The sequence below is a fragment of the Charadrius vociferus genome, unplaced genomic scaffold, assembly GCF_000708025.1.
Source record: "Charadrius vociferus isolate BGI_N301 unplaced genomic scaffold, ASM70802v2 scaffold90, whole genome shotgun sequence".
NCBI classification, from domain to species: domain Eukaryota; kingdom Metazoa; phylum Chordata; class Aves; order Charadriiformes; family Charadriidae; genus Charadrius; species Charadrius vociferus.
The window spans coordinates 4,697,036-4,715,821 of NW_009647222.1; the positions used below are offsets into that span (position 1 = coordinate 4,697,036).

Consider the following 18,786-nt stretch of genomic DNA (forward strand, 5'->3'; position numbering starts at 1 on the left):
CTTTCTAGCTGATCAGCTCCAGTGTGTATTGGTGCATGATGTTATTCCTCTCCAGATGGAGGACCGAGCATTTCCTGTTGTTGAACTGCATGAGATTGTTCTCTGCCCAATTTCCCAGCCTGTTGAAGACCCTCTGAATGACAGCGCAACCATCTGGTGTATCAGCCACTCCTCATAGTTTGTATTATCTGCAAACTTGCTGAGGGTGCACTCTGTCCCAGTGTGCAGGTCGTTAATGAAGACGTTAAATAGTCTTGGCCACAGTGTCAACCCCGGGCGTAAACCACTAGCAGCTGGCTAGCGCTGGTGCCACTGATCACCCTCTGGGCCTGGTAGTTCAACCAGTTTTCAGTCTACCTCACTGTCCAAATGCATACTGTTGGACAGGTTTTATGTGTAAAATTATTTAAATGCTGTGATTTAATTGGCTTTTGGAAGAAGAGGGATTGCTGTATATTTCTATGTTGTAGTGGTAATTGAAAGCCAATTTATTTAAGAGTTTTACCAACAGATACTATCTTCAGAAATTTACGATGAAAACTTGTGCAGGTTTCTTTTTGATAGTAACGTAACTTTCTTCATATGTTTATATAATCACAGAGAACAGCATGTTTGGTTTGGCTCAGGGTGTGCTGTCTTATTGTATGTAATGCCACTCTTCTCTGATTTTTCTACTAATTTTTAAGTCCAGATTCAACTCTTTTTTGGAAGGTGTTTACTGTGAATGTACTGTTACCATAATAACACATAATCACAATCAAGAGGAAACAATACTTACTGAATACACTGATAGATGTACTTTAAAATAGAAAAGAATTTAAAATATGAAAACCACACGATAGTTTTGTGTGCCTCTCTGCTACGTCTGAAGAAGGCTGAAAGATCATTCCTAGCATGTCTCATTGCTGGCAGAATTTTACATGTGGCCATGTAGAAACCTGTTTGTGTTCTTGAGTGTTAAGATAAATGCGATGTTGTGTAACAGCCTTTTCGGAAAGTCTGTCTGAGAGTTTGTGATAATCCTTTGTACTGAAGAAGTTTGAGTATTTTCACATTGTACGCTTGATTTTTATTGCCAGTGTCCTTTGGGCCGAGGGTCTGGCATCCTAATCCGCTCCTGAGTCAGTGACCTTGTCAGCAAGGCGAGGAAGGCAGTCTCCCCTCCTTGTGTCTGCCTCTCCAGCTGTGAAATAGGAGCTGACTGCTATGGGCAGTGCTTCCAGACTTCATTAGTGTTTGTTAAACTGCTTTGAGGTCCTCAGAAGGAAGGTGTTTAGTTATTCTATTTATGAAAACACCTGTGGCAAAGGATTTTCTCAACTTTTTCTGAGTAGTATTTACTAACATTTGCTTTACCCTTTCTTCTTTCTCCTTCAGCTCATTTCCCCCACCCCAAAAAGAGCAGAGCTTGGAATATGAAGCTAGAAATTATGCTGAGTTCTCTCTCAAAAAAAGCAAACCAACCCCAAAACCAAACCCATCCCACCCCACATTTTTTCATTATAGAATCCCTCTTCTTGGTTGTCACAAAACCTATTTACTACAAGAATATTGATAATTCACATGTACCTTTCTTCTTGGAACAGATTAACATATTTATTAAATCTGATTCTGTTAGGATATGCGTGCTGCAATGCTCTGGCTTATTTACACTGCAGTAGTGGTGGCAGTCTTTCAGTCTGAGTTGTGCAGTGTAAATTGGTTATAAGCATAAAAGAAAATGAAATTGCTTTAGGAATAAACTTTATTTGGGAAAGAAATTTGCTCAAGATACATGAGTGGTAGTAGATGTTCAACAGAGGGTTTCCTCAGAAAACAAAGGAGGATGTACCCCAAGTATTGCCTTGCTCTTATCCTTTTTAAAAAAAAGTATGTTTTTTCGTTCAACTGTAGATTGTAGTCATCTAGCATGCTAAAATAAAGGGATCTTATTTATTCTTGGATCATGTTAACTTCAGACTTCCTGGTCTTTGTTTGCAGCATCAAGTCTTGTGATGAGAAGTCAAAGACACTTAAAATATCTTAGCCAAGAAAATGAACTATTAGCACAGAACCACCACAGTTATGTAGCACCTGTTTTACTTTATGGATTACTTCTGTTAACAGTCTGAAAATTCTTACTTGATCACTTTGATTAATACAGGACAGTACTGGAATGAAGTTGTGGAAGAAACGGTGGTTTGTTCTCTCAGATCTGTGTCTCTTCTATTACAGAGGTAAGTTCCGCTCAGGAGAGCTTCGTTTGCTAATTTTACTGGAAGCAGATAAATTTTGACACACCATTCAGATGTAAGAAATAAGAAGCTGGTACTTAACTTAATGGATTCAAATAGTTGTATAGCTGTCAATATCCAGGCCTGCTGCTTTTATCCTTTTTTTTTTTTTTTTTTCCTTCTTAATTACCAATTTCACGTAATTGCTTCCTGCCTGTCAGGTATGCTGAAAGGGCAAACCCATTCACAGCCACCTCTTTTATTAAATTCTGAATTCTAGTATTCTCACTGCTTCTGTTGCTAGGAACTAAATATGCCGGGTTAACTCTGATTTTTTTTTATATGCAAATTAAGTAACTGAAATGGGGATAGGAAAGGGGTAGTGCAGAGGAGCTGAAACTCTGCCTTTGGAATGATAAAGAGGATGTCTGTGCCTTTTGGGAATCTAATCAGTGTTCGTGAATACTTATAAAGTGAAATGTTGTCCAATTCCATATGAGTATAAGTCTTTGTTGTATTTGGAACAAAGAAATCTGTTGGTACCCATATGTAGCTACATAAGACTTATTTTACATGGGAAAAAATTAGCTGCTTATAATTCTAGTCTGGAGATATGTAGGTCAGAAAACTGATTCCTTCACCTTCATAGATTATTAACTGTAGTGCTCCTGAGCAAATGGGATTTGTGCATGTGGAAACGTATTCAGTCCTGAAAGAAGGTGTACAACTGTAATATTTTAAAGGAGGCTAAGAGCAAAGAAGATTGTAAAGCGTGGCAAAGTAGAGGAAAATAAACAGTTAATGTTATCTGCAGCCTTAACTGCAGAAGAAGGGTAAGAAAAGAGTTTTGGTGTAGGATGAGACTTCAGAATCGGTGGAAGTGGCGTTGATGCTGGTGATGCTGAAAGCAGTGGAGTTTCAGCGTAGGATGAGACTTCAGAATCAGTGGTGTTGATGCTGGTGATGCTGAAAGCAGTGACTGATGAATTTAAAACGCTGCTCTTTTAAAGTGCTGCATGGCTCTAATCTAATCAAGACAAGTCAGGTCATGAAACATAAGTTTTGTCTTTGTAACTGTTTTAGTTAACAAATTCTGAATTATTGAAATATAATCATTAAGCTTTGTTTCTTTACCCCAAGTATTACACATAGTTGGATAAATCACTGCCAAGTCAAAATTAGGTGATAATTTCAGTCCTGCAGGCTGAATTGTGATACAATTACACTGCATTTAGTTAAGCGATCATTATATACTCTGTGCTTTCTTATAGGGTTTTCTTATTTCAAACAAGTTTTCAGACTTTCTCTTCCAAAGGCTCTAAAGAAAATTCTGCTTTGTAGCTGCCTTAAGAACAGATTAAATTGACCTAAATCGGTGCACATGAAGTATCTCAAAATAAAACAAAAAAGCAATAAGCAAAACCAACAACAAATAAAATAAATCTGAACAGCTCTATAATCTTACTTTTTGATTTCTCATGTTAGTGTGCCAAATAAGCTGAAATACAAGCAGATAGCTTTTGGCTATCAATTACTAGAAAGCATTGAAAGCTGATAAACTAATTAAACATGTACAGTGATAGTTTTAAAGGTATTAGGAATGGCTACTAAAATATAAAAAGCTTACACTCTAAACCCTGTGCTTTTATGTTTTTGTTAATTCTGTCTCAGATATTGAAGACATGGAAAAAGGGGAGCCACGCGCTTACTCCCACATCGCATTTCTGGTTGCACGATTGTAGTTGGGGTTTTTTTGGGTTTGTTTTTTGCTTCTGTTAGTAAATCTTGCTGAACTTTTACAATTATGTTACAATGTTAGCAGCTTAAATCTAATTTATAGATGAAAAGAAAAATTATTTCATTGTATTTTTTCAGAGCTTAGAGAATACTCTTTTTCTGTTTCACGCGCGGATAAAAGACTCCCTGCTTTCGTATTGGAAGGTTATTGTTGTAACAAATAAGAGACCTTAGAGCTGGACAGAAGATCTGCTATTTTTTTTGGTTGTATTATTCATACGTAGCATACAAGTGAAGATGAGTATGGGGCAGTGTAATGTGTAGATAAAAGTTAGTCTGATGGGAAACAGATTTTTAAAATCTGGAAATGGAATGTAACAGTAGGTCTTTAACAAAAACCAAAGTGCTCCAGACGTGCAGCTGTTCAGTGGAACAAAAATGCTTAATGCTTTCAGTGGGTGTGACTTACTCAGTAATAAGTCAAAGTGTAATCTAGCAGAAGAAGGGAATTTTTCCCCAAAAGAGCAATCCAAATAAAGTAAACCCCAACATTTGCCATGCATTCTGGGACAGGGAAAAAAAGGCAGATTTTTTGTGTGTGTGTCTAGCAAAGAGTAAATATTTGAGAGAGGAAGGTGGGATGTTTTCAGGCTTACTTACGAGTACAGTTGAGTACATGAAAGTAAATCCATTCATTTCTTTTCTACCTTTTAATCGGAATAATTTTATGCTTAGTTCTCCAATTAAATAACTATCCAAGAAAGCATAATTTTTACATCTAACATGTCATGTAATGCTAAAATGGCTGGGCAGAGCTTTCCCCATGTGAATAACTTAAATGAAAGTTGTGGCTTTTCAGAATTCAGTGAGTAAAAGAGAACTAGGAAAAGATTTTTAAATCTGTGTATTAGAGGTAGTCCTTTTGTGCTGTTAACATGTATTTTAATTGTAACAGTATTAATTTTCTATGCTTGAAACTTTGGAATGTCTATGTTTTCATCTTAATTTTGTAGATACATAGTCATTTGTTGTGGGAAGTGTCCAACTAAGAGAAGCGTTATGGGGGACAGTCGCTTAAGATACTAGTTGTAAAGAGAAGTTCTGTATCTGAACTACAATTAAGATTGACTTTGTGAATTGCATCCAATTATTCCTTTATTAAACTATAATTGGATTTAAGAGCTGGTTGTTCCTTCCAATTGAAATGTCAATTTATTATTGTAAGGAATTGTTCTAAAATTTTATTTAAAAAAACAGTGTTATTGAAAAAGGGTCTTTGGTTTGTGGAATTTTTGTTTGTTTTTTACAAATGATCTGAAACATATGCATTCTTACAAATAAAATGTTAATTGAGTGTAAACCCTTCATGGGAATTATAACAATCTTGTAGCTTAATAACGCCCAGGGTCAGAAGAGGAATGTGCAAATTTTCTTAATGACTGACAATCATAAACAGGATTTTAAAATACTTCTGCTCTCATGGGTATTTGCAATTTTTACTGAGCAGGCAATAGATAGCAGGTGTTACTCTTGCCACTGAATTAGAGGCTTGACTTCCATTTACTTTTCAGCTTTAAAGTCATATGCAGGTAAGCACTGCTCCCCAGCAAAACTCTAGGTGAAGCTATTTGTGGTGTTTTCCATAAGGTAGCAGATTCCACAAGGTAGCTCACGTGCTTTAGCTTATAGAGCTGGCACTCCCAGGAGGGTTTTTTATGCTTGTCCATCTTGGAGAAAAAGTGGAAGGTAGCCAAATTCAAATGGTGTGGATTTCACAGTGTTTAGCAGGTGTTTAGAGCGCGCACTTGTGTGATATGCGTTCTGTGGCATGTGTTGGCAGAGAGGGGCTGCACAATTGCTCTTGTGGACTGCACGCTTCTGAGACTGTATATAGACATCTACGTAAAAAATTGGTCTGGCTTTCTGATTCTCTAACGCATTTTCTTCTGAGGTAAACTTCTTGTTAATGGTCTTGTGTTGTTAAATACAGCCTCACTGAAAGGCCTGAATACAAGTATTACATGCCAAAACACTTTGTTTCTCTAATCAAAGATTATACATTCACAGATGAGAAAGAAGAAGGAATACTAGGTAGCATACTTCTACCTAGTTTTCAGATATCTGTGCTTTCTCCTGAGGACCATATTAACCGCAAATATGCCTTTAAGGTAAGGGAATCCATTTTTCAGTTTAATTTTATGTCTGAAAGCACAACAGCCTAGTGATCAGAACTCATTTTACTTAGTTGTTATGCAAAACAGCATTGACAAACAGCTTCTGAGACTGAGTTTTGCATAATACAGTAGCAGAGAATGAATATCACTTATTCTTAGCCTCTGATTTTTAGTTCATGGATCTTAAATACTGTGTGGTGTTTTAGAATTGTAAACTGCATTCGCAGCTAGACTGACCCACTACTGAAAGTTCTTTAGCTATTTAGATACAAAGTATCTTTACATATAAATAAAATTAAGGTTTTATTATCACTTAAATCATAATATTACATGAATCACTGATAGGAGTGTTTCACAGCTAATCTTTTAAATCATGATATAATTCACTGTACTAAATATTTTCTCTTGACTTTTTTTTTGTTGTTTTATGAGCTGCTTTTGGCTCTTCTTGTGGCCTCCTAAGCAACACATCATTTATTTACTATGGTAAGTACACATTGAAAACTTACTGTATCATTCAGACTGCCAAAATCTATGCCAAAATCTTATTTATAATAATTATATTAATTGACATTAATGGATAATCAAAATAGTTCTTAATAGATTGAAGACATTTAAGGGCTTTTTGAGGGTATTAATGAAGAAGCAGCTATGATTGACTGAAAATTATAGGCAATTATTTTGAAAATATGAATGCAGTGACAGAAACATTGAAGTATTCCTTCTGATATTTTTTTCTGATAATATTATTTGCTGAAATATTATAGAAAACACTAGAGCAAGTATACAGTAACGTTATTTGCCTCTTTTCTTTTACAGAATCTTATATTTTTATTGCAATGACCATGTCATTTCCAATCAGGCAGCTCATCCAAACATGAGGACCTATTATTTCTGCACAGATACAGGGAAGGAAATGGAGTTGTGGATGAAAGCCATGACAGATGCAGCACTTGTGCAGACAGAGCCTGTGAAAAGGTACTGTGGATTGACAAAACAGTGGCACAATGTGTTTCTTTCTCGTATTTAGTTTGATTTATTTAAATGAAAGGGTATAGCTTAAAATAGAACGTAAATTGGCTGAAGTTATTTCTCCTTATATTGAAAACCCCTTACTACTTCAACAGCATTGGATCAAATTTTGAAGTAGTAAAAGTAATCTAAGTTCTGTTCTGAATATGGATGCCTTGAGTGTAAAGGGCTAGAAGAAAAAAAACCTGATCCCATTCCTTTAGCCAGTGGCATCAGAAGAAGTGCAATGACAAATAGTATGTGCAGGCATGTTTGACTTCCCCTGCCCTCCTGACTGAACAGCAATAGCAGCTCCACTGGTGGTAGTCTTTGGCTTAAACCTGTCATAAGTCTCAAATTCACAACCGTAGTTTCTGGCTAAATTAAACAGTTATACCTATGGGCAACCTGTGGGGAGCCATTCTTGTTCATCATTAAGCTGTCATCAAATTTATACTTACCTGATCTGGAGCCTTCTCTTTTGTGTATCTGTGTGTTGACAATGAAAAGCAAGTTATCGCTGGAAGCCTTGTCTTCTCAGAAACTGAATATTGTCTGCTGCTGTCTATCCAGTAAGAATTGTTTTCTGTCTGACTGTGGTCCCTTGGGTCAGCTCCATGGCATCTAGAACGGAAACCTCATCAACTGAAAATTTAAAAGCTCCTCGTTATTGATGGCACAGAAGTTATTGCTGATGGCTGCTGTCACTTGATCTATTCTGCACTCCGTTAGTTCCTGCTACACTAGAGCTAAATGAGTGGCAGCAATGCTGAAAATTTTTAAGCTAAAAAAAAAAAAAAAGTGAAAAACCACATAGACACAGGTACCGGAGAAGGAAAAGGTGCAATTTTTTAGAAGAATAAGCAGATTAAACTTGTTGTCAAAATACAAGCAATCTTTTCAAATTTTGCATCGCTAGGGCAAGTCATTTCTGTTAAGTTGTTCCTGTCGTTTCTATATCCCATGTTCCAGTATGGTGCTGGCAGAAGCATGAAATGGAACGCAGAATTATCAGACACTTTTAATGTTAATGTTTTAGTGTTTTGTGAGCTTTTCAGTCAAACATAATGAAACTTTTACTTACAGCAATCTACAGGACATTCAGAAGGATAACAGTAAATGAGGAACACCCTTAAATTTGTACCTGTGCAACTTTTTAGTGACTAATCTTAAACAGAAGGTTGAAATCTTAGCTTTCATCTATGATTCTTTAAATATGTAGGTAGCATATGAAGTATTTCATCATCTGCATTGCACAGCATAGTGAAACAGCTTAACAGAAAAAATACGTTTTTCCCTGTACTTGAAAAAATAACACAGGTGCTTCAAGCTCTCGGGTGTCATGTGTGCTTTTCTCAAAAGTACTGAAAATAAAATATTTCAGCTTATAGAAAGGTGGAGTGGTAGGTCCAATTACCACAATGAAATTTGATCTGATTATGTATGATATCATATTATATATAAAGATGGTTATGTTCTCTGTCTCCTGTAACTCTCCTCATGTTTGGGAACAGTAGATGCTACAGGTAAAGGACGAGCACAGTGAGACTAAGCATAAGCAAGTAGATACTCTAATAGCATTTTCACCTTTTGCTTTCTCCATTCAGGCTTTTAAGAGATTGCTCTTAAAAGAATGAAGTTACCTTGACAAAATAAAATATCTCATTTAGCTTTGTGAATAATAAACTTAATCTGAAAAATCAGGTTTGGTTCACATTGTAAGTGTATTGTGGATAGCTGTGGTAGCTTACAGTTACAGAAATAGTTAAATCAAATCAGAGCCACTTAACTTGGAACAAAAACCATGTATTGATTGTGTAAGTACTTTGTAAGGGGAAAAATACTGAAGTGGGTCATTCTGAATCTTTTTTGAATCAGTGAAATGACTTTCGTTCAGTATTTGCAATATTATGAAGATTGAACATTTAAAGAGGACATCTTGGTAGTAGAAAAAAATTAACGTGAAAAGAGTGTATCTCCATCTGACAGAGCCTCCTTCATGTCATCTTCATAGTCTCTCCCGTAATAGTCAATGCTCTATAGAAGATACTTAGTAAACTTAATTATACAGACAGATGTTAAATTATTTGTGACATTTCTTTTAACATAAGAAGCAATCTAAAATCGTAATGGAAATATCCACTCTTTTGTGCAGCTCATTGATACAGCTGTACAGTTGCGTTTGCTGCCTCAGAGCCTCGTGAGACGCGTAGTGAGCTCACCCCGGCGCAGCCTTACAGGCCAGTCCTCCTTCCAGGCTGCAGTGCCGCGGCTGCTTTAACAAGACAGATGTGCAGTCCGCTGCCATGAAGGGTGTTCTAAGCCTCCCAAAATGCTTGGCCATGCACTCCTACGTGCTTCGTTCAGCCGCAGTGCCTGTTCCAACACCAATGTGTTGTGCCTGTTTCGGGTGTTTGGCAGTGGGTAGGCAATCGGTGGGGATTCCCAATACAGTTGAGCTTATCTAACACTTTTCATCCAGCTATATGTGCCCCTGCAACCTGCCTGGCATTGCTTCGGGTGCTTATCTTACTCCTTGGTGAATCAGTGTAGCGCACTAAAAGAGCAGAAAAGTACTCAGCGGCAGAATTGGTAGTTTTCTGCCTGGATATCACAGGCAGAACAGGCTTGCCAACAGCTAAAACAAGTGTCAGAAGAGGAAAAAGAAAAGCAACTTATGTAACACCATCTTGTTTAAATTCAGGCAAGAAACATTAGAACAAAACAGAAGTAGATGTGACCTCTTTGAAAAGTTTGTTAGTAGTCTTGAAATAATTACTTGAGAGAAAATACTTTTCAAGACTAGTGAATACTCAAAGACTTTCATGTCTGTTAGCTATAATAAGGAGGAAAATCCTTCGGACATCTGCTTCTAAAGAATCCATCTTTTGGCTATTAAACCAGTTCTTAAAATGAACCATGTAGCAGGATATGATCTTATCCAGAAGAAATACTGTTTCTTGCCTGTAAAAATCTGTTAAGTATTAAGTATTGTATTACCTCATCTCTAAGTAGCCTAAAGTTTGGCATGCACATAGCTCTAAGCATAAATGATTTCGGTTAGTCAAATTCAGCCAGTGCCTTTGTTTCTCAGTTCTGTTTTCTCTAGACATTCTAACATTGTACTGAATACAGTTTTCTAACAGACTAGATGCTTATGATACAATAGCTAGAGTTATTAAGAACTTACTTCCTTAAATATTTATGCAAGCTGATGTTGAGCCATTCTTAAGTGCTTGTTAACATAAATGGCCTAATGATAAGTCAGAGTTTTTACAGTATAGTTCTTTAAATCCAGAAGTCATGGTACTTCCCTGCTTATAGGACTCTAGAAATCCAAACCCAACAGTCCATTAAATTGAATGTTTCAGCTTTAAATAATTTCAGAGCTACCACCTGTATCTTTATTTTTCTGAAGATGTGACTTCCTTGGACAGAAAAATATAAAAGGAATATGTAAAACATTAAGTTGTGGGGGGGTTGCCCTGTTTTCCATAAAATTTTCTTACTTTCAACATAGTTACCCACATAATACAGAATTGAGTTACTGAGGTGAGAAAATAAAAATGTAACCATTTATTTTAGAACTGATTGCAGGTACAGCAGGAAAACTCTTTTCTGATGTATTACTGCAGGGAAGGACAAATATTATTTGGTCCTATTGACTTAAATGTAATTACTCCTTTGTAAACATTTTTGTTTTAATTTTACCTAGATAGTAAATTCAAGTTTAGTAATTTACTGAAAGACCTATCAAAATAATTAAACACTAAACAATATGTCTAGTCAGTGTGGGACTGTTTGAGCTTATGACTTAAAATATGATCTCAAACAACCTCTCTGGATTACCAAAATGTCTTACTCATTCTGTGTTGTGTCACTGCAGACCACAATTAAGTTGTATCTATGAGTGCTGGTTGCTTGCATACTTGTGTTTGTAGATGCTAGTATCCCCCAACATACTGATTTATCATTTTTACCCTAAATGCTGATTTCTCTATTCTACCATGTTTAAGAGCATCATTTTTCCATCCCTTCACTGTCAGCTGTGTGTGCTAGAGCTTTTGTTTCTTCCGAGTGATGCAGCATGTACTAAGAAAAGATTTCTTTTTTCTCCTCCTAGTGTAGTTGCTTTCCCTGAACAGCATAAGCTAAGCTGCCAAAAAAGCACTTGTTAGCATAGCGACATCCACAGTGGGGGTTTACTGACGTCACCATGTTTGGAAAGCTGGCTTTTTCTTTTCAAATGCCTCTGCCTGGCTTTGTTAAATCACAGTCCTTACATCCGTCTGATACTTAATTGCATGCCCTGCACCCAACCCTTTCAGAATTATTTATTTATATAAAACAGCAGAAAGTAGTACTTCTCCTGCATTACTTTCCCATATATATTATTCCGGTTTGGTTGTAGAAATCTATAAATTGCGTTCAATATATGCTGAAAGACGTGTTTAATGCTTGTTCTCTTTGTCTTTTCCCTCTCCCATCCTCAGAATACCCTTCAAGTCTTGTTGAATAACTCTTTGAAAACCAGATATAAATACTGAGCCAAACATAAATATGGATTTATGTTTCTTACATTTACCTGTTAGTTTCTGATCATTCTTTCCCATTTGGATCCTCTGCTGTGGAAAGAGATCTCTTGCTCACACTGAGTTGACTAATTTGATGCACAAAGTTAAAAGAGGGCCCAGAAGTCTATTTGAATGTCAGTCATTCAGCCTCTACACCATCGCCAAGAATGTCAAATATAAACGCTTGGCTCTGGTGCGTATAACCATAGTAACAAGCGATACAGCATAGAGATTGCACAGAAAAACAGTTCTGTCGTTTTGGGGTTTGTTATTTTTTAATTAAGATCTACAGTGGAAAGTAGTATGATAGTGTAAATCGAACGCTGTGCCAAGTCTTGACTTTGCCACTGATCTGATGAATGTCCTTAGAGATGCCACTCTCCCTCTGCACCACAGATTTTCCAGCTGTAAAATGGCAACTGCTTCTCTGCTGTAAAGCACCTTGAGAAAGATTGATATAAAGTGCTACATAAAGTGCACATAAGGTGGTACACTTAAGGCATGTTGCATATATTAATGCCTGTGTTTAGGATTATTTGCAAGGTAGTCCTTACATGTATTTGTAAACTCTTGAGCGCTGTCTGAAAATTGAAATTTTAACATCCTTTTTTGACTTGGTAGTTGTGGGAAATGGAGTTCTTCATTCACTTTCCTTTAGTTTGTGAGAGAACATTGGTAGAACACAGTTTTGAGGTGGGAGGGAGGAGGTGGTCTAGGTTTTTTCGGAAGCTTGAGAAGGAACCTAGGCAGAAATGTTTTGTCTTGGGAGCAGTATAAAGTCTTGGGGGAAAAAAATAAAAATAAAACACCTCATTTTTAAATTGCAGTAGGAGTTTAGCATAGCATTTCTTTGCTGATACTTGGAAATTATAGAAAAGATGACGCAGGTATAGCAGTTCCACCACATGTGTCCTCCCACACAAAAGTCTACGTAAAAACTGGTTCTACATTGAGATATTTTTCTCTAAAAGTTATGGTTGGCAGAAATACTACCCTCTCCTTTCTGCTAGCAGAAAATATCAGATGTATCTAGCCTCTATATTTAATAGTGATGTATGAGAAAAAAAACACTGTTTAAAAATAATGCTGATGCATATAGCCAAAGAGGTGTTTATGTTAGATTATTGGTATGAATGTTTCCATTTGCAATATGTTTGACGTATGTGTACGCTTTCACATCAACAGCTCAGGAATAATCACTGAATGAAAAGGACTATTTTGAGATACTTATATTGATAGAGTGAATTTAGGACGACTTCTATATCATTCTGAAGTATCAAGCAGAGACTGGGATCATCACAACTATGCCAGGAAGAGGCATGGGGAAAAAAAATCACAGACCTTGTTATCATGCAAAGTGCATAAGCATTTCATTCTAACTCATGTACAGTATGCAGGGAACATTGATGTCTTGCTGTTTCTGACTGATATGTTTGAAATGGTGTACGTGTCAATGCAGGAGTCTCTTTGATTCCTTTCGTGTCATGGAGAATTCATAGCAAAAGTAGGGTGGTAATGGTGCATTTAAAATTGTGTCAAATATTATTAGCAGTGGGTAGTATTTTTATAAGGACCTTACAGTTTTCAGTCCTTTATGTATTTGCTGGGGTTCTGTCCCAAATAATTGTTGCCCTCTTGGGAGTTCATGGCTTGAATAATCTATTGGGGAAGCGTAGACTTGTTGGACATTTAAGCTTCATGTTAAAGATAGGGTAAGCAAAAATGCTTACGGCCATGTATGTTGTTACTCTACTTGGAACTAGAGCATTTTTCAAAGAAGCAGTCATACTTGGGCTCTCGATCAGTTGTGTATGTGATGGCCTTTTTACACAGAGATTAGGCACTTGAACTGGACACGGTTATAAAGATGCATAATGCATTTGCAAAAAACACGCCAAAGTGTGAAAGGTTAATTTGACATCATCTCAAAATAAAGTTTTGTTCTTGGTTTGGTTTTATACAGACATGTAATCTTAAAGAAATCTCTCTCTTCCTCTTATTTCCACCTATACCAAAAATTGTTGATCAAAACATTTTACATTGTTTGGGTTTTTTTTCTAGTAAGCTGAAAAAAATTGTCACTATCTGAGCTGGATGTTCAGTTCATATGCCAGTATGGGAAAAGATACGGCTTCTTGACATCTTGAAATTTTAAAAAGATAGCTAATAGAACTGCATGTATTGAGTACTTGTGTCAGTACTGTAAAGCAGTAACTGTTCTAAAAATACCTTTATTTTTGTGGTAAAGTTCTCTAAGTCAGCAGCTATTTTCCCCCTTAAAATTAGGGAAGCCACAGTTATTTTCCACTAAATGTATGCCAGCCAAAGTGATAACATACCAGAGAAACCTAATTGATGCCAGTGACCATGAAAAGTTGTTTGCTTTCTTTAAAGGAGCTCATTATATGTTAAATTCAGCAGTATTGTGAATCACGACCTGGTCAGCAATGTAATCTGCTACGGTTTTTAAAGATGGCTTTAAAAATTGTCTGAATTTCAGGCTGTTGACATCTGGAAGTTGTGGTTCTTGGGGAGCCACTGAATAGTTTTACTCTTTGAATGTCCAGTCCTTCAGGAACTAAATATCCACTTTTTCAGACTCTGGCTTAATTTCCTTTTGTGCACATTTTTTCTAGGGAGTAAATTGGAAGTTGCCTTAAAAGATTTACCCACTGTTGTAAACACTTTTAAAATAGCAAAGAAATAGAGAAGCATGGAAGAAAACACACTCAAACTCCCCAACCAAAAAAACCCCAAACCAACCAGCCAAAACCAACTAAAAAAAACCCGAAACAAAACACCACCATCCCCAAAACAAAACCAAAAACAAACAAACAACAAACAACAACAACAAAACCAATCTGTCCTTGATTATTGTGACGATATGTCCCGGTTTTTTCTCTTAAAGACAAGATAAAATATCTGGGCAGGGATTCACTGAAATAACCCTGATAAACACCAATATATTAACTTTTTTATAATTATTATTGTTTTTTAAAGAATGTTTTGTTGCCATTATAGCTTGTCATATATTCCTTTCCAGAGTGGAGAAATTAACCACTGAAAATACACCACCTCGGGAGGCAAATAATATTTCAAACCATCGGGTGCTAATTAAGCCAGAGGCACAAAATAACCAGAAAAACAAAGAAGTGAACAGAAATGAAGAGAAGAAAGCTTTGGAAGCTGAAAAATATGGATTCCAGAAAGTTGGCCAAGATAAACCATTAACGAAAATTAACAGTGTAAAGCTAAATCCTTTGGGATCCGAATACAGGACTTTACCCATAACCACGATTCAGGCTGGACACTTCAGACCAGTTCATTTAAATGGATCTGAGAATAAAGCTGTTGGTGTTGTCCTGGCAGATGCTGGAGATGGAGGTCAGCACAATGCAGTTCAGTCACATATGGAGTCTGAACGCGTTATGCAGAGAACTAATTCAATGCTGCAGTTGGAACAGTGGATTAAAATACAAAGAGGAAAAGGGCAAGAAGAGGAAACAAGAGGGTAAGTACTGTGTAATGTTTCTTTTTTCTTTTTTTCTTTTTTTCTTTTTTTTTTTTTTGCTGGGCATTCTAGCAAATAACACTTAGACTTGTGTCCTGGTTAGATTATTTAGGTTTTGGTCTATATTACATAAATATGTAAATCATTGTTCTCTGTAAGAAGTAACTGGATGACTGCTCAGAATAGATTTATTAAAGCTTTTCTTTTATTAACACTTGAGTGATTATTAATAAATTAAACTGTATTTATAACATAAATAAAAATGGCCAGAAAGCCTTTTTGGGTGTTAGAAATTGCTCTATCCTAGGAGAGAGGAGGTGTCATCGAGCATAACAATGCGTTTTCCTCTTAAAATCTGTTCTTGAAATTGCCCTGTCTTCAGCATTTTTGTTCACAAATTCTTGTAATAATATTTTATTTAAAATTCTTCAAAAAATATTCCAGGGAGGTTTTCAACTTTAAACAATCTTTAATTGAAGAGAGAGAGAAAAGCTTTACCTAAGAGTAAGACATAGAAATCTAACTTGATGCTTAAAGCTTCTCTTCTCATGAAATTAAACATCTCCCAGTTCTAATATTGAGTTCCAGTTCTTATTCATGAAGCTTTAAAATTGTGTGAATGATATTGAATCTTGTGCCAATAGCAATTTTTCTGTCTGACAGAAGTTTAGGGACATTGCTTCCAGGCTGGCTTATAGCCAAGCAGCTTCAGCAGTAAAATATAAAAGTTATTAATATTACATCAGATGGGAAGTAATGGAGATGCTATCACAGGAGATATTTTGAAGAGTTGGAAATCAGGGAGTTTGAGTATAGATGGATGGCAGAGCAGAGCTTGAGATAGAACCAATTTCAGGAAATACGTTTTCCACAGATTTCAAAATGTGGGGGCTGGGGGCTTTTCAGTTTTTGCAAAAACTTGAAAAAAATTACATTAGTTTGACTTACGCTTGCCAGAATTGGTTGAACATTTCCTCATTGCCTTTAGTCCTTCATTAAATATAATTAGGAATTGTAAATGTGTTGTTTCATGAAGTACTCAACATAAGTAGTTTGATCAAGTTTGAACTTGCAGTACAGAGAGCGACTTGCACGCTCTGACATTTATTTTATTATGCATGCTTGCGTAATGAGAACTGAGAATGCTCTTTGATGCAATTAGATTTTTTAAATTGGACTGTAAAACTTGCGACCAAACAGAAGAAATTTGAGTAGCTGTGCCGTTTTGCAGTTGTGAACAAGTATATAAACCCTAAAGCTGATTTCATTGTGGGAAACAAATAGAGGGAAGTACTGTCAACAATATGTTTCTATGATTTTATTCTTGACTGTAGAGGCCACTTGTTGCTTAAAATAAGGGTGGCACTGATAGCACGAACGGTATGCTTCCAACTGCAGTCCTACGTAAAGGAAACAAACAGAAAATGAATTGGCCTTGAGCTATCTTTTTTGCTTTGGGTAGAAGTGGCCTTCAATAGTGATCCAAATTTCTAACGTATAGTGATGTCTTTAGAATGTGGTTTCATTTAAATTTTCGGATTTATTTTTGTTCAGATTGCCAGTTGCTGGCTGGAGGCAGAAATTTAAGTAGAATTGAAGTTGGTGAATGAGAGTAGAAAGAAGCTCCGGTTTATGTTAAAGCTTAAGGTTGGGTGAGTGGCTAGTAAGGCTCTTTGTAGTAAGACCTGTTCAACTCCTAACTTGAATTTTTGAGAAAAGTAGTCTTCACTTAATGGGGAAAAGTTGCTGACTTTTAACAAAGATGCTTTCCATTGCATCTGTCCCTCTAATGTGTTAGAGAAATCATGGAGAATCAAACTGAGTATCTCTGGTGTGTCAGGCTGAAAAAAAAAATAGGACTTCAAGAATACTAAAATGTTAAACAGGTTTAATTAAATAACTATTTATTAAATAAGAGCTGTTAGCTGTCCTCAATGTGGAATGAAAAGGGTTCACTGTAAAAGTAAGAATTTTTTAGAGGAATGTGCTGATCCCTTAGTAGAATCACAGAATGGTTTAGGTTGGAAAGGACCTTAAAGATCATCGAGTTCCAACCTCCCTGCCATGGGCAGGGACACCTCCCACTAGACCAGGTTGCCCAAGGCCACATCCAGCCTGGTCTTGAACACCTCCAGGGATGGGGCCTCAACAACCTCTCTGGGCAACCTGTTCCAGTGCCTTACAACCCTCAAAGTGAAAAACTTCTTCTTAATGTTTAATCTAAACCTGCACTCTTCCAGTTTAAAGCCATTCCCCCTCGTCCTGTCACTACATGCTCTAGTAAAAAGTCCTTCCCCAGCTCTCCTGTAGGCCCCCTTTAGGTACTGGAAGGCCGCAGTAAGATCTCCCCGGAGCCTTCTCTTCTCCAGGCTGAACAGCCCCAGCTCTCTCAGCCTCTCCTCACAGGAGAGGTGCTCCAGCCCTTGGATCACCCTCGTGGCTCTCCTCTGGACACGCTCCAGCAGGTCCATGTCCTTCTTATGATGAGGACTCCAGAGCTGGACGCAGTACTCCAGGTGGGCGCTCATGAGAGTGGAGTAGAGGGGCAGGATCACCTCCCTTGACCTGCTGGCCACACTTCTTTTGATGCAGCCCAGGATCCGGTTGGCCTTCCGGGCTGCAATTGCACATTGCTGGCTCATGTTGAGCTTCTGGTCAATCGGCACGCCCAGGTCCTTCTCCTCAGGGCTGCTCTCCAGCCATACCCCACTGAGCCTGTATTTGTGCTTGGGATTGCACAAATTGGGATTGATAGCTTGATTTCCTGAGAAATTAATGAGAATGATGGCAAAATTCAATTCTTGAAGCTGTTATCTGCCATTTCCGTGGATCTAGACACCTAGTTTTGCAAGAGCCACACTAATAACGACAACTTATGCCTTGAGGAAGACAAACCTTTTTTTAAACCAAAAATAAATGTCTTTTTACTAAAACCATTCCACTTCAGTATCATTTTATTGAATTAATTTTGCACAAGTCAGTTACGAGTAAATATTTTCCCCAAAAGTAGTTCATTTGAGTGGTCTTTCTCAAATGTGAAAAAATACAGAGCATGGTGAGGTTTCTTGTTGCTGCTAACTGAGGGTGTGAGCCTCTGTCTCCTCACCTTGCCCATATAAACCTCATGCTAAATAATAAATGCCTGTTGTACACCACCAGGTTTACGTCTTCACTCTGCCATCCTTTGCTTGTGAAAGTTCTGTATTCTGGGCTAGCTGGTATTTGCATTCTTTAGGATGAAGGACTGTTCTGAGGTTTTGATCTGCAGGTATTCATAACGTTGCATAACTAAGCCCCTAAAGGTCTAGCAGCCAAGTCGCTTTCCCAAATAATCCAACTTAGACACCAGAACTGGCACTGCCACCCAACAGTAATCCTAGACACAGCCTCTAAAGGTGTCTATAAACTCTGTGGAAGGCTTTTTTTTTTTTTTTTTTTTTTTCCATATGTGAACATTTGTAGTGAGCTATTTATGATGACAGTTGCAGAAATATTTTGCAACCTTACAGTGTACATGACTGCTTGACTGGCTGGGGCAGGCTCCCCCTGTGTGCGAGGCAGGCGCC

The 18,786-nt window shown here is 37.2% G+C and overlaps 1 protein-coding gene across 1 annotated transcript in view; it reads left to right on the top strand.

The window, feature by feature from the left end:
* Positions 1-18,786, top strand: part of PLEKHA5 (pleckstrin homology domain containing, family A member 5) — a 172,353-nt gene that overhangs the window by 110,413 nt on the left and 43,154 nt on the right. Inside the window, exons 5-8 of the mRNA XM_009879658.1 lie at positions 2,144-2,216; positions 6,018-6,118; positions 6,987-7,102; positions 14,753-15,220. Of these exons, the coding sequence (XP_009877960.1) occupies positions 2,144-2,216; positions 6,018-6,118; positions 6,987-7,102; positions 14,753-15,220 (758 nt within the window). The remainder of the gene's footprint in view (positions 1-2,143; positions 2,217-6,017; positions 6,119-6,986; positions 7,103-14,752; positions 15,221-18,786) is intronic.